General features: G+C 35.8%; 1 protein-coding gene across 1 annotated transcript in view; it reads right to left on the bottom strand.

Annotated features, from left to right (window-relative positions):
• Positions 1-3632: 3632 nt before the first annotated feature.
• TOMM70 (translocase of outer mitochondrial membrane 70) overlaps positions 3633-15001 on the bottom strand; it is a 34846-nt gene continuing 23477 nt past the window's right edge. Inside the window, exons 7-12 of the mRNA XM_045785352.2 lie at positions 13666-13800; positions 12225-12332; positions 11261-11377; positions 8616-8713; positions 7934-8056; positions 3633-5737 (exon numbers count right to left, since the gene is read on the bottom strand). Coding sequence (XP_045641308.1) covers positions 5584-5737; positions 7934-8056; positions 8616-8713; positions 11261-11377; positions 12225-12332; positions 13666-13800 — 735 coding nt within the window. The 3' untranslated portion in view covers positions 3633-5583. The remainder of the gene's footprint in view (positions 5738-7933; positions 8057-8615; positions 8714-11260; positions 11378-12224; positions 12333-13665; positions 13801-15001) is intronic.

Here is a 15001-nt window from a genome sequence, read left to right as displayed (position 1 = left end):
TCTCCTCCCCACCCCCACCTTCCCTCTGGTAACTATTTCTCCATAGTTAAGAGTCTGCTTTTTGGGTTGTCTCTTTTTTCTTTGTTGTTTCTTTAATTACACGAGTGCAGTCATATGGTGTTTGTCTTTTTCTAACTTATTTCACTCAGCATTATAGCCTCTAGATCTATCCATGTTGTTGCAAATGGCATGCTTTCATTTTTTATGGCTCAGTAATATTCCACTGTGTATATACACATTTTCTTTATTCATTTATCAATGAATAAATTATGCTTCCATAATTTGGCTATTGTAAATAATGCTTCAATAAGCATAGAGGTGCGTTTATGTTTTCAAATTAGTGTTTTTGTGTTTTTCGGTAAATACCGAGTAGTGGAATTACTGGATCATATGGTAATTCTCATTTTTTGAGGAAACTCCATATGTATTCCACAGTGGCTACACCAGTTTGCATTCCCAAAAGGGCAGGACAACTCCTTTTTCTCCACATCCTTGTCAACACTTTTTATTTCCTCATTTTTATTTTAGCTATTCTGACAGGTGTAAGGTGGTAGCTCATTGTGGTTTTGATTTGCATTTCCCTGATGATTAGTGATGTTGAGCATCTTTTTATGAGTCTGTTGGCTATTTGTATGTCGTCTTTGGGAAAATGTTTGGGTCTTTTGCCCATATTTAAGTGGATTATTTGTTTTGCAGGGGTCGAGTTGTTTAGTCTGTTTTGGACATTAACCATTGGATATGTCATTTGTGAATTTCTCCTATTTATTAAGTTGCCTTTTTGTTTTGTGGATGGTTTCCTTCACTGTGAAAAAGGTTTTTATTTTGATGTAGTCCCAATAGTTTAATTTTGCTTTTGTTTCCCTTGACTGAGGAGACAGATCTAGAAAAATGTCGTGATAGCCAGTGTTACTGCCTGTTTTCTTCTGTGAGTTTTATGGTTTCAGATCTCACATTCAGGTCTCTTCTTTAATCCATTTTGAGTTTCTTTTCATGTATGGTGTAAGAAAGTGGTCCAGTTTCATTCTTTTGCATGTAGCCATCCAGTTTCCTTAGCACCATTTATTGAAGAGACTATCTTTCCCGTGTTGTATGCCCTTGCCTCCTTCTTTGTAGATTAATTGGCCATGGAAGGGTGGATTTATTTCTGGGTTCTCTATTCTGTTCCATTGGTCTGTGTGATTGTTTTTGTGCCTGTACCATCCTGTTTCGATTACAGTTGTACAGTATAATTTGAAATCTGGGATTGTGATACACCTCCGGTTTTGTTCTCAAGATTGCTCTGGCTTTTCAGTCTTTTTGGGTTCCATACAAATTTTACAATTATTTGTTCTACTTCTGTGAAAGATGTTGGTATTTTCACAGGCATTACATTTAATCTGTAGACTGCCCTGGATAGTATGCACATTTTAACAAGATTAGTTTTTCTATTCCATGAGCATGGAATATCTATTTGTGCTGTTTTGTTTCCTTCATCGTTTTATAGTTTTCAGAGTACATGTCTTTCACCTCCTTGGTTAAGACTAATCCTAGCTATTTTATTCTCTTTGATGCAATTGTAAATGAGATTGTTTTCTTAATTTCTCTGCTACTTCACTATTAGTATATAGAAATGCAACATTTCTGTATGTTGATTTTGTATCCTACAATTTTATTGAATTCATTTATCAGTTCTAGTAGTTTTTCAGCAGAGTCTTTAGGTTTTTCTGTATATAGTATTGTGCCATCAACAAAAAGTGGAAGTTTTACATCTTTCCAATTTGGATGTCTTTTGTTTTTCTTATTGCTGTGGCTAGGGTTCCAGTACTGTGCTGGACACTAAAAAGACTTGATGTCCTTGTCTTGTTCTTGATCTTAAAGGAAAAGCTCTTGAGTTCTTCATCATTAAGTATGTTAGCTGTAGGTTCTTTCATAAATTGCTTTTATTATGTTGAGGTATGTTCCCTCTAAACCTCCTTCATTGAGATTTTGTTGTGAATGGATGTCGTACTTTGTCATATGCTTCTACATCTATTAAGATGATTGTATCTTTTTTATCTTTTCTCTTATTGTGATATAGTATATTGATTTGCAAATTTTGGACCACCTTTGCCTCCGTAGAATAAATCCTACCTGATTGGGGTGATTTTTTTTTTTAATGCATTATATGATTTGGTGTGCTAATATTTTGTTGAGGAATTTTGCATCTATATTCATCAGGAAGATTGGTCTGTCAACTTTTGCCTCATATCTGAAAAGCAGCCTTTTGGTCTGGTGAGTATACCATGATCACATATATTTTACATCACAAATGCCCCAGTTCTTGATTTAACCTCCACACTGTGGCCTAGGTGTACATTCGTTGCCTAAACCACCTTTAGTCAAAATTTAAGAGCAGGGGAAGACATGCTGTACTTTGAGATATTCAAAAGAATTCCTTTAAACTGTAAGTTACCTTGTGCACAATAGCCAAAGGAGTGTGTGTTAGTTTCCTATCACTCCTGTAACCAAACTGCTACAGATTTAGTGACTTAAAACAACAGATTCTTATTGTCTTAGAGTACTGGAGATCAGAAGTCCGAAATCAGTTTCACTGGGCTGAAATCACTGTTGGCAGGGCCAAACTCCGCTCTAAGGCAGAATCTCTTTATTGCTTTCCGTTTCTGGTGGCTGCCAGAATTCCTTGGCTTGTGGCCACATCACTCCAATCTTTCCCGCTGATCACATTCTCTTCTATGATTTCTCTCTTACAAGCACACTTGGGATTACATTTGGGGCTTACTCAGATAATTCAGCATAATCTTCCTATGTCAAATTCATTAATTGAATCAAATCTGCAGAGTTCACTTTTGCCATGTAAATTAACATTCACAGGTTCCAGGGGTCAAGATGTGGATATCTTTCAGGGCACCATTATTATTCTATCACAGTGTGTTAAGGCTTGAAAATAGATCAAGTTCCATCACTTTATTCACAATTTTACAGAGGACTGAGGTTAGGATTAATTACTCCCCCCTTCTGTGTTATTTCCTCATAAAATAGCAAAGAACTCAGTGCACCCAGGACAGTCGTAATTAACTATTAGTTTTAAACTCAAAAGTTTCCTGGTTTGGTTAAATTATATGCCCTCTTGTACGTAAACAGCCTTAAGATGATGACAGTTAGCTGATATGTACTGGGACAGTTTAAACTACAATTTGATCTTCCAGAGGCCTGAAAGTCTATCTGAACTGTTTTAAAACCAAAGCTGCTGCTTGTTTTGGGATGTATTCCCTATTTATACCTCAATTAATAAAGGGTAGATAACTTCAGGCATCCCTTCTGAAAGACTACAGAGTGGTTGCAAACTGATTAAAACTCACTGGTGAAACCAGTTTGAAGATCACATCAGTCACAAAGCTCAGGTCTGGTTGGCAAAATTCTAGGCTGCCATGCAAGCACAGGTAAGGCAGTATAGGTAGGAATAAAGGAAACTGGCTCCGCTAGCTCTTCTTAGAGCTTTGTTTCACCAGTAAAAAGGACACGTGTTCTCAGGGAACTCCACCATTCACACCAAAAACTTAGTTTGAAAAGTCCATAAGAGAATGATTATGCTTTTACTCTATACTATGATAAATGAATAAACTACCTATCTTTTTATTTAAAGAACAGATAGAAAAGCTTCAATGTAATATTTATTTGGTGAATTTACATGTGAGGTCATTTACAAAAGAAAAGATACAGACAGATGCAGCTTTCAGTGCAGTTTCAAATATTTTTCAGAACAAGCAATAGTCCATGAGGATTTGGAATGATAGTACTGAATGGCACATGCTTCAGTTTCCTTCGTGTGTTTTTTCTACCCAGCCCCAAAGGGTAGGAAGGGAGAACAGTAGAAGAAAATACCAGTGTTAATGTAAATACAGCCATGCAAATAAAAACTTTAAGTCAGAGGTTATTCAAAGATGTAGAACATTTCTGTGTATTCAGGGGTTATGATAGTTGGTACATAATTTAAGAACTAAAATGCAGAGTTCTCAAACTTTCCATTATCCAAACCATCTTAAATTATGTTAAACTGTCCCCACTAGAGACCTCCTCAATATTTTCTAAACTCTGACTTTGGAAGGGGTCATTTCTTACAGTTTCTAGGAAGACAGCATTTGTAGACAAAACCTTTTTGACTTCACTAGGATAAAGCACCCTCTTACAGAGGGGTACAATGCACCTTTACTCTCAAAAATGTAAACTCTAATTAGATTTCATTTCCTGAAGTGTAACTGAAGGCCTGCTTGCTCTTTTATTATACCCAGACTTAAATAAACCTCTCCCAAACCCAAATATCTCAAAACAAGAGATACCTTAAGAACACAACCTCTCTCCCACCAGAAAAATCCAGCATATAAACAAAAGGATGGTCTATAAAAGTGACAATTGGAAAAATAAAACCCAAAGTGATTTTTAAGTAAAAAGGTAAAGTAAGGAAAAAAAATCTGTTAGTATTCCTAAGTAAAGACCTGGACATGCACAGTCAGGCCCTAGAGACCAAGGTTAGTTAGCTCAAAACTAAAAAGCCTTCCACATTTCCTCAGCACCTTTGAAAATACTGGTTTAATATTCTTTAAGCATATGTAGCCATAGTTAAAGCACTAAACTTACCACCTCAGGAAATACTATGCTTCTGGCTCCAAGATTTACATTCTTTTGGAACCTTTAATCAACATTTTCTTCACTACAAATTTTAAGCTAATTAAACACTCCCACACATCACACTTCATCTTTATACACACAACCAACCTGAATTTTCTTTCAAAAATACACTATTAAATAGTGTACCTTATACAGAAAATAGCCACGGGAATTTACAGACCCATTCCTATTTCATCTTACCTCTTGCCTGGTTCACTCTCCTATTAATTTTCAGTCTTCCAGCATATATACCAGAGTATTTTGCTTCTGTGTGATTTACTGTATGAAAGCCAGCTGCTGTGGACTTTTAACAACAATGTACATTATCCACTGGAGTTGAATGGGGTCAAAAGGCTTAAGTTGCCACTGAATCTAACCTGCAGAATCGGAGGCATTGTGCATGCTGACAGTGGTTTAAAGGGTCTGTTTTGCTGCCTTCAAAACAAAATCCCCATTTGTTTTGTTACAAAACAAAACTAAAAGGGATTAATTGAATCCAAAAGAAACCTATTTTACAGCACTTACTATGTTCATTTAAAAACCAACATGCTGTAAAATACTTATATTGCACGCATACACACACACACACACAAAATCATCCAGAACATAACCCCCCAACATCCAAAAAAAAAAAAAGTCAAATCAACAAATCAAAGTTTTTATTTGCATGGCCGATTATCATCTGTACTCTCTGCAACTTTAATATCCCTTTAACAGGTTCTAAGCTTTTGTTGCACAAGGAATAAAAGCTGCAACACTGCAAACTTCCTTCAGCAGCCACTCCCACAACACCTAAACATGAAACATGTAACGAATGACAACAGCACAAACAGAAATACTAAGTTCCACCATTCAGCACAGTTCATGACAGTGTCTTTAGGGTTCAGTTGAAAAGGGAGTAAACTTCTAAAAAGAGGGTCGTTCTCCTTTCCCCCTATTTTATAACGTTGGTGGTTTTAATCCGTATTTCTTTGCAACTTCTGTCTGGGCATGGGCAGCATCACAGAGCGAGTACAGATGAGCCATCTCCATTTCCGATTTGGCCAGGTTAATAGCTTTGTTGAACATGTCAATGGCTTTCTCCATGTTTCCTCTAAAAGAACAATTTTAAATGTTTCACATACAACAAGCATTTCACAGAATACAATGAAGTTTCTGACCACCCAGTTTTAGGATTCTAAAAAAATGCTTCTGTATAAGAAACAAAATAGTGCCTAGCACATAGAAAGCACTCAATGAATATTAGCTACTATTATAAATACTGTGTACTTACATTATACCTTTCATAGTCTTTGTTTTCAGATAAGAACACTGAGACTAGAGAAATTAAATGACTTATTTAAAATTAGAATCCGGTCTGGTTCCTAAATTCTGTGTTTCTGTACTACATCGTAAGACTCCTTTAGAAAGCAGTCACATAACCTCAGAGAACATTAATGGTATTCAGGGGCTTTACCTTCACATCCATGTGAACTCTTCTTTCCCCTCATCTCTTACCACCATACTCCGCCCCATGCACCTCCACTCCAGTTACACAGGTTCCCTGGAGGCCCCTGGCTCTCCTACCTATACATAATGCTCAAATGATTTACGGCATCTCTGCCTGACTCTAATCAAATCCTCACTGTTCTAAGGCCCAGTTCAAATACAATATCCTCATGAAAAACATACTGTCATTCTGTGCAAGTCAGATGAATGTATATTCATATTCTTACTACATCCTTAATAAACACTTCTCCGTTCCCAAAACCTAGTACAATGCCTGGTAATTAGTATCTGTTTTTTCAGTAAATGGATGAATATGCTTGGTCAAAAAAAATGTAATTTGCCTCTTACTAAAGTCTAGATGTGGTTAGGCTTTACATACTTGCCAAGAACCGAGAGCTGTTTTAAGTTGTCTTACCCATGTATATATGCATACATGCTTGAAATCTTAGAACATTTATAAAGTCCCTACTAAACTGCATATAAAGGACCTCTGGGGTAACTACTTAACTTCCTACCACAATATATGGCTACATGAAAGGCTTGTTTTTTAAAAAATAAGAGTTCATGTTTGGTTATTAGGTAGATTGGCTAAATCCTAGGATAATGAGCAATTTCATACATTCATTTACTTTTATTTCTTTCTTTATTTGTAAGGTAGGATTTAGAATGGATTCCTAAAACTATAACACACCACGAAAACCCATCAAGTGCGTATCAGGGGTTCTTAACCCAGGCTCTACAAATAACCTTATAGCTTTCCTCAAAAAAGATTACGAACCAGTATCCCATCCTATCTTAGTGCAAGAATATCCACATTAACAAACTGGCAACTAAGAAATAATATTTACATGAACTGTCACAAATTTCATCAGCCTATATATATTCCGCTCACTGTGGAGCAAAGAGAGGACGTAGGAGGGGCCGAATGACAGGGAGTTAAAACAATCCCTAGTGATTCCTAACAAGATCAGTTAATTTGGCATCAGTGAAATACAGAGGCTAATATCCTATTCCTACTACTGGATCATCATGTAACCTTGTTAACCAGTTTGGACATCAGTTTCTACCCTCTTCGGTTAAACTGAAGATCACATAATCCCTACCTTTATAAGGACTGGGGTAAAGATCATTTGAAATAAAATTTGGAAAACCACCCAAGGTTCAGTACCTGGCCTAGAGTAGACACTCAAATGGACAGCAATGCCAGTACTAAGACGGTATACGACACTAAATTCTATGGTATAAACAGTTGTCACCTGTTAATGGTGACTCCCAAGTGCAACTCTGGATAAATATTTTCACAAAACAAGTTATGAGCAGTTAAGAGTTACAAAAAGTCTCTAGCTCTGTGATTTTTAAGAAAACTCATGGGCTCAGGGATGATGTTTCAACGTGTCCAGTTGCTTGGCTGGTTGCTTATTTGTGGCAGGATCTGGATCTTCCTGCATTCTGGCAGGAATCCTTACGCTGCACTACCCTACCTAAGCACACTACAGGCATTTTTCCCCTCCAATAGAAATAATATAGGTGAACAGAGCAAAGAACACACAAGAGGTATTAGAGAAAGATCAAATTTTCCTAATACATATGCTTTTAAACAAAACTTTTTAAGTGTAACTTTTAAAGGAAGAAAATGAAACAAGGCAAATCAAAGTTGTATAGTTTTGAGAGAAGCTTCCTTCCAAAGGCATGACATATTAAGAATTTAATGGATATTGACAATAACATATTTGTAATGAGAAGAATGAGAAGATAAATATCTATGGAACTGCCTTAAATTTTCTTAGACTATAGAAGTTACCTTTGCACTTCAATAGTTCCCATGGTTTCATATGCAAAATCACATTTATTGTCAATTTCAATAGCCTTGCTGATCAGTTCCAAACCTCTATCCAGATCTTGCTTCCACTGAAGCTGAAGTAAACTGCAAATGCAACAAGGCAGTCAGATGTAACTATGGCGTAGTATCAACAGCAATATAAGCACACGACTCAATTTCTACCCTCAATGAATTTACAGGGAAAAACAATCTAGTATATAATCATTAATTTTTTCCCTCAATTTTATATTGGTTTTATAGTCCAAATTCCTTATTATGAAAAAAGTGTCCAAAGGTCTAGGCTCTGTTACTAACTTACCTTGCAAAGCTGACTTTTTTACTTTGTATAAAGTTTTTTAAATGATAAGTACATAAGGACTGGAAAAACTTATTTTCATACAGGTAACATCTGACAGGACTTTCAGTACTGAAATCTTTATAGAGTGTAAATAGTATATTTACCAACTGCTGTATAAGAATGAAACATACAAATTTAAAAATTAACAGTGGAGCATCTACAGCATTAAGAAATTTGTCAGTGAACTTACCGATACTCTTTACCACAGTCCCCCCGCCTTCCTTTCTTAATGACCAGAGAAATCCATCTTATTACACGCAAGATATAGTTTCTTACAGAAACAAAGAGAACGACAAATATACATACCCTTTATGAACATATGTTGTGGCATTATCTGGTTCCAAATCAATACATTTATCATACATATCATCAGCTTTCCCGAACTGTTGTTGATCTGTTAATGCCTATGTGAGGAGAAACTTCAGTTATATTAAGGTAACTGTCAACCTAAGCAATTAAAAGTATATTGTTTACTAATTAAAATTTACTTATCCATTCATTACCAAGTTAAATGTTACACCTTAATTATTTTTTTATTGTTGTAAATATGAAATCTTAATTGTTCTTTCTTTTTGTCAGATGGTTACATGAAATAGCAGATGATCTGGTACAGTGTAGACCAGAGAAAGTCCTGCTCTTGGTGCTAGTTCTAATATCAGTTTTGCACAGGTGCACTCATGTCACTCATAATTTATCATAATATATCATAAGGGACTTATTTTAAAGACAATACTCTTTGGAAGAATAAATTCAGTTATGTGTTATCAGTCATTCCTTAAAAATGTTGATTAAAAAAAAAAAAGCAGCTACAGTCAACTATTTTAGGGCAAATCCCATGGCAGAAATGGAATGCTTGGTTATATGGATACCAAATCATGCTGAACCTAACTTTGAGACTTAGCCAGCATCTAAGCTCAAGCTTGAGAGTTAAAAAATATTACACTGTATCTACGTGTGTATATAAAGTAATATATATTATTTCATGAAGTAAAAATCAAAAGACGGGTCAAAGGATAGAAATTTTAGACTAGTAATGTTAGCTGATAAGAAGATAGTGCAAGTAAGCCACAGCCATTCTGAAGGGAGCACAGTGACAGGAAAAAATGCAATCAGAAAAGCTCTCAAGAGGTTGTACCTAGTATTAAAAACCCCTCTGAATTTCATTTCAGTGATGAGGTTAGTGCTGTCACTTTCTGGTTTGTTTCTAATCAAACATAAGGCATAAACCCAAGTGTACTTACTCAATAAAAATGTCCTACAATTATAATGTGTTTGTCCTATTTTAATTTTGATACATTCTATAAAATTTTATATCATACGTTTTAAATCGTGTGTAGTCAGCAGTGTTTCATTTTTTTATTATCACCATCCTGTCTAGAAATTTTAAAACAAATAGATAATTTCAAACGCAATTTTAAGAATTTCTGGGTTGTACGTCATACCCTAGAATCTCAATTCTTAACAATGCAGTGATATTAGGACTTTTTTTTTTTTTTTTTTTTTTTTTTTTTTAGAGATTTTACTTTTTATTTTAGAGAGAGAAAGCATGAGCAGGGAGAGGGGCAGAGGGACAGAGAGAATCTCTAGACTCCACGCTGAGTGTACAGCCCAACACAGGCCCAAGTCTCATGACTGGAGCCAAAATCAAGAGTCAGATGCTCAACTGACTGAGCCACCCAGGTGCCCTGATATTATGACTTCTAAAGAACAGATCCAACATAAGTCAATCTTATCATAATCCCTCTCAAAAAAAAGTTATAACCTGTGGTACTTATATAACTTGACTAAAGAATGCATGGAAGAAATTAAAAACAAAACAACCTTCAGAAAAGGTTTGGAGGTAGGAGTCTACCACAGATGGTCATTTTTAAATGTTTCTATTTCTGTGATGTTTGGGGTAGGGAGAAAATATTTCTTTGGAATAAAAAAGAATAAGAGAAGATATTATATAGCATACTGAGATATCTGGTTTATGAATATACCAAAAGCAACTTTCAACTTAAAGACTAAGAGAGAAAACAGTCATTCTGAGATCATTTACTTACAGAAAAAAGTCTAACTGTGGCTGTAAGAAGCTAACCATTTTCATTTATTGGAGGACTTAAAATTAATAAATTTTCAAAGACTTCAGACTACAATTAAAAAGTGAAAATAATTCAAGTGTACATTCTACTTTCCATACCTTCAATCCTAAAGCAAGGAAAGGTTCAGGATTTGGCAAACCACAGAGAAATTAAAATGAACTGTTACAGCCTACCTAACCACTTAAAAGGACAGTGATCTAAATAGGAAGAAAAACCTTTCCATGACATTCTTCCCACCAATTGCACAGAGTAAATTTTCCTAAGGTAATTAACTAACTTTTTTGCAAATCCAATCCAAATGAACAATTAAGGGAAATGCTTGACTTAAGCTTCCCCACGTTGAGTTTAGGGCCAGGGCTTTCAAACTATCAACACAGGAGTCACTCCTAAGGTGACTGAAGACCATTCTGGAAGCCAGGAGAATCATAACAGAACAAAGCCATTCGTGTTCACAGAAGCTGCAACCAGGGAAGCACTGTTTCTAATTTCCATACTGAAATTCAGCATACGAATGCAGTTCTTCAAAAGGACTGGAAACTGGGGGCCCTGGCTGGCTGATTCAGTGGAACATGCAACTCTTGATCTTGGGGTTGTGAGTCTGAGCCCCATGTTGGGTGTAGAGATGATTACTTCAAAATGGAATCTTTAAGGGGCGCCTGGATGGCTCAGATGGCTAAGCGTCCACTCTTGACTTTGGCTCAGGTCATGATCTCAGGGTTGTGAGATCAAGCCCTGCATGGGCTCTTCTGAGCATAGAGCCTGCTTGAGATTCTCTCTCCCCCTCTCCCTCTGTTCTTCTCCCACCTCTAAAAAATAAAATTAAAAAAAAAAAATGCCGACTGAAAAAATATGAAAAATCACATTTACCTGAGCATATAGTGCATAGCCTTCAGCACACCTTGGAAATTTCTTTATGACCTCTTCAAAACCTTTCATAGCTGCTTGGATTTGTGAAGAATTGTTTCCCGTATATGCCTGGCGATACTGTTTTAAAAAAATCAAAACAGGCCTGTCAAATCAAGAACTCAAAAACTCATGGAATTTAACATATTACAAAAGTCACACAAAATCACATGAATATTTCCAGAAAAGCAGGTGATTTGCTAACCTAATTTGCTGCATCTAAAAGGGTTCCAAGGAAATATCTCCGGAGCAGGGATCCATAGGCTATGTACCACTATGACTTCATTGCCATTATACAATTGCAAGATGTTCAATAATCTAGAAGAAGGCATACTAACTTGTAAGAAGTTAACTTTACATATAAATGGGGGAGTTTTAAATCTAATTTATTACCACTTTACCAAAGTTACTATTAAAGCTTCACCTACCAACATTTTTCATCCATAATATAAATGTGCTTATGACCAATTTCTTTAAAAAGTCTTTTAGGACTCAGGCTATAGGGTTAATTGGAAGTACCTCATTTCACTAAAAATGAACTTTTGTCTGATTTTCAGCTTTGTGTTTCTGAATATTAATAAGGTGAGATGAGAGAGCAGTTATGTGATACGACTGAAGAGTATTTCCTCAAAATGCTTTTGTTTTTTTGTGTAGCTTATGGTAGAAAGGCAGGGAGAACAGTGCTGTTTAGGGGAGCATGAAATCAGGGACAAACATCGAGATGAACTCAAATAAAACATCCAGAGGTACACAGGAACAATACCTCAATTAGCAAGTACACTCTATTTCCCTAAACACATTTCTCCCTTGTAGTCATCCTTTGGGGGAAAAAGAGATGATGGTTTTGTAGACAATGAGATACTTATTTTTGTTAACAATGGGAAATAAAAATGATGTTTAGGAAAACACAAAATAAAGTAGAACCTACCAATGCAAAACATTTCTGAGCTTGTGCCAGAGCTGACTCAGGTCTTAATCTAATACATTCATCAAAATCTGCCACTGCTTCTTCAACTTGATCAAGCAGTATTTTCAGCTAAGAAAACAAACAAACACACACATATATACACAATTCAAAATAACAGGTGCACCAGTTGAGTACAAATGTCTCTTATCACAATTTAGCATCATGCTATGCATGTAGTAGTTATTCAATATAGAAATCCTTTCTAAGTGAACTAGAAAATCCTATCATTTAAAGGAATGATTCTAAAAACTATTAACCGATTTTTTCTAAAGCACCATTACAAGACAACCTTCTCGGGTCCCCTCCCTCCTCGGGAGCTTTATACAATCACTTTGCTATCGTTTAATAAACCCTGCTTTGCTGCCCACAAAAACAAAAACAAAAAAAAACCCAACCAACCAACCAAAAAAAAACACCATTAGAAACCCACCATTTTTGTACTGCAGTTTTGGTCACTCTTAAGAAATCTGTTCTAGAAAACTGAATATCTCTGTACTTTAAAATTTCAAAGCGGATCAGACACCAGTAATTACTTTTTTTTTTTTAAGATTTATTTATTTATTTGAGAGAGAGAGGGAGCATGAGTAGGGGGAGGGGCAGAGGGAGAAGCAAACTCCCTGCTCAGCAGGGAGCCCCATATGGGACTCGATCCGAGGACCCTGGGATCATGACCTACGCCAAAGGCAGCTGCTTAACTGGCTGAGCCACCCAGGCGTCCCAGTAATTACCTAAATGTCAAGAATTTTAAGAGGTTATCTCACACTTCTTAATAGCCTCCAGATAGAAATATTAGGTAAAATTCTCCATTAGAAAGAACTTCTGCTTTTCTGTTATTATATCAATAGCCTGTACATTCCACCCTAATGCATATCACGAAGCTATCCATGTTAAACAGGTAATAAAGCCGTGTGTTCCCCAGAAGAGGCTGAAACTGGGAATGGTTTTCATCACTACATATCTTTACCAAAAATCAAGTATGCATATTATAAAACTCCATTCAGAAGAGTTTTTTTGGTACTATTTGGATAGTCTAGGACAAAATTTCCTTACAGCAAGAAGCCCACAGAAATCACCCTGTTGATTCTAGCATTAACTCAAAATGTTCAATAAATGTTTCAATGTCATTGAAAACCTAGGAGCCAGAAACACCTGAAAACCAAACTTGAACCGGCAGGCCAACATTTGTAGCCTTCTTTCTTTCTTTCTTTTTTTATAAGCAAATACCAAAATTCAAAGGACAAATATTTAAGATGGGACTAATAAATGCCAACCCAAACTATAAAACTATACCTTGTTCACAGCTATCAGAAGTGGCACAAGGAAACTTGTGACAACATTCTCAAAAATGGTGTAAAATTCCTCAATCCAAAGGTCAGAACTCTTGATAAGAAAATAAATTTACCTGTCCTCGGTGGTGATAAACATCTGCATTCTGAGGATCAATGTCAGCAGCCATGTTAAAATCCTGAGTGGACAGCAAAGGCTGCTGCTGTTGCATGTACATGCTGCCTCTCTTGATGAGAGCATTTGCTCGGAGCTACATAACCAAAATAAGAAAAGGGTTGTCATTACCAGAATTTAGTTTTTTAACAATAACAGCTTTACTGAAGTCTAATTTACACACCAAAGCTCATCCTTTAAAAGTGTACAAGTCAGTCATTTTTAATATATTCACAGAGCTGTGCAACCATCACGAGTAATTCCAAACATTTCCATCACCTTCAAAAGAAACCTCATACACATTAGCAGTCATTCCCCATTTCCTTCCTAATCCTCAGTCCCTGGAAACCATCAATCTACTTTCTATTTCTACAGATTTGTATGTTCTGAACATTTCACATAAATGGAACTGTACATTATGTGGCCTTTTTGTATCTAGCTTCCTTCACGTAACGTCAGGTGTTCAAGGTTCATCTATGTTATAGCATGTGTCAATACTTATTCTTCTCTATGGCTGAATAATATTCTATTGTACAGATATACCACAATTTATCTGTTCATCAGCTGATGAACATCTAAGCTGCTTCCACTTTTTGGCTATTATGAATAATACTGCTATGAACATTCGTATAAGTTTTTGTGTTGATATATATATATATATTCAGTTCTCTTGGGTATCTACTTTAGAGGGGAACTGCTGTGTCATATGGTAACTCAATAATTACTTAACTTTTTGAGGAACTCCCAAACTAATTTCCAAAGGGACTTTAACATTTTACATTTCTACCAGCAATATGTGAGAGTTCCAATTTCTCCATATCCTCACCAATACTTTTAATTGTCCATTTTTATGATTATAGCCATCTTGGTGGGCATAAAGTGGTATCTCACTGTGGTTTTGGTTTTCACTTCCCTATAGCTAATGATGCAGAACATCTTTTCATATTCTTATTGGCCATTTGTATATATTCTCTGGAGAAAGTCTATTCAGATCTTTGACCTATTTTTAAATTGGGTTCTATTGTTGAGTTCTGTATATATTCTAGATAAAAGCACCTTATCGGATACATGATTATGAATATCTTCTCCCATTCTGTGGAGTGTGTTTTCTCTTTCTTGATGGTCCTTTTAATTACAAACGTTTTTAGTTTTGATGATTTTCGTATTGTTGCCGTATCTAAGGAATCATTGCCTAATCCAAGGTAAGATTTCCTCCTATGTTTTCTTCCAAGAGTTTTTAGTTTGAAATCTTACATTTAGGCTTCTCATCCATTTTGAGCTAATTTTTGTACAGGGCA

Source organism: Ursus americanus, chromosome 4 (genome assembly GCF_024610735.1).
Source record: "Ursus americanus isolate L20-20 chromosome 4, mUrsAme1.1.p, whole genome shotgun sequence".
NCBI classification, from domain to species: domain Eukaryota; kingdom Metazoa; phylum Chordata; class Mammalia; order Carnivora; family Ursidae; genus Ursus; species Ursus americanus.
This window is presented reverse-complemented; position numbering and strand designations above follow the sequence as displayed.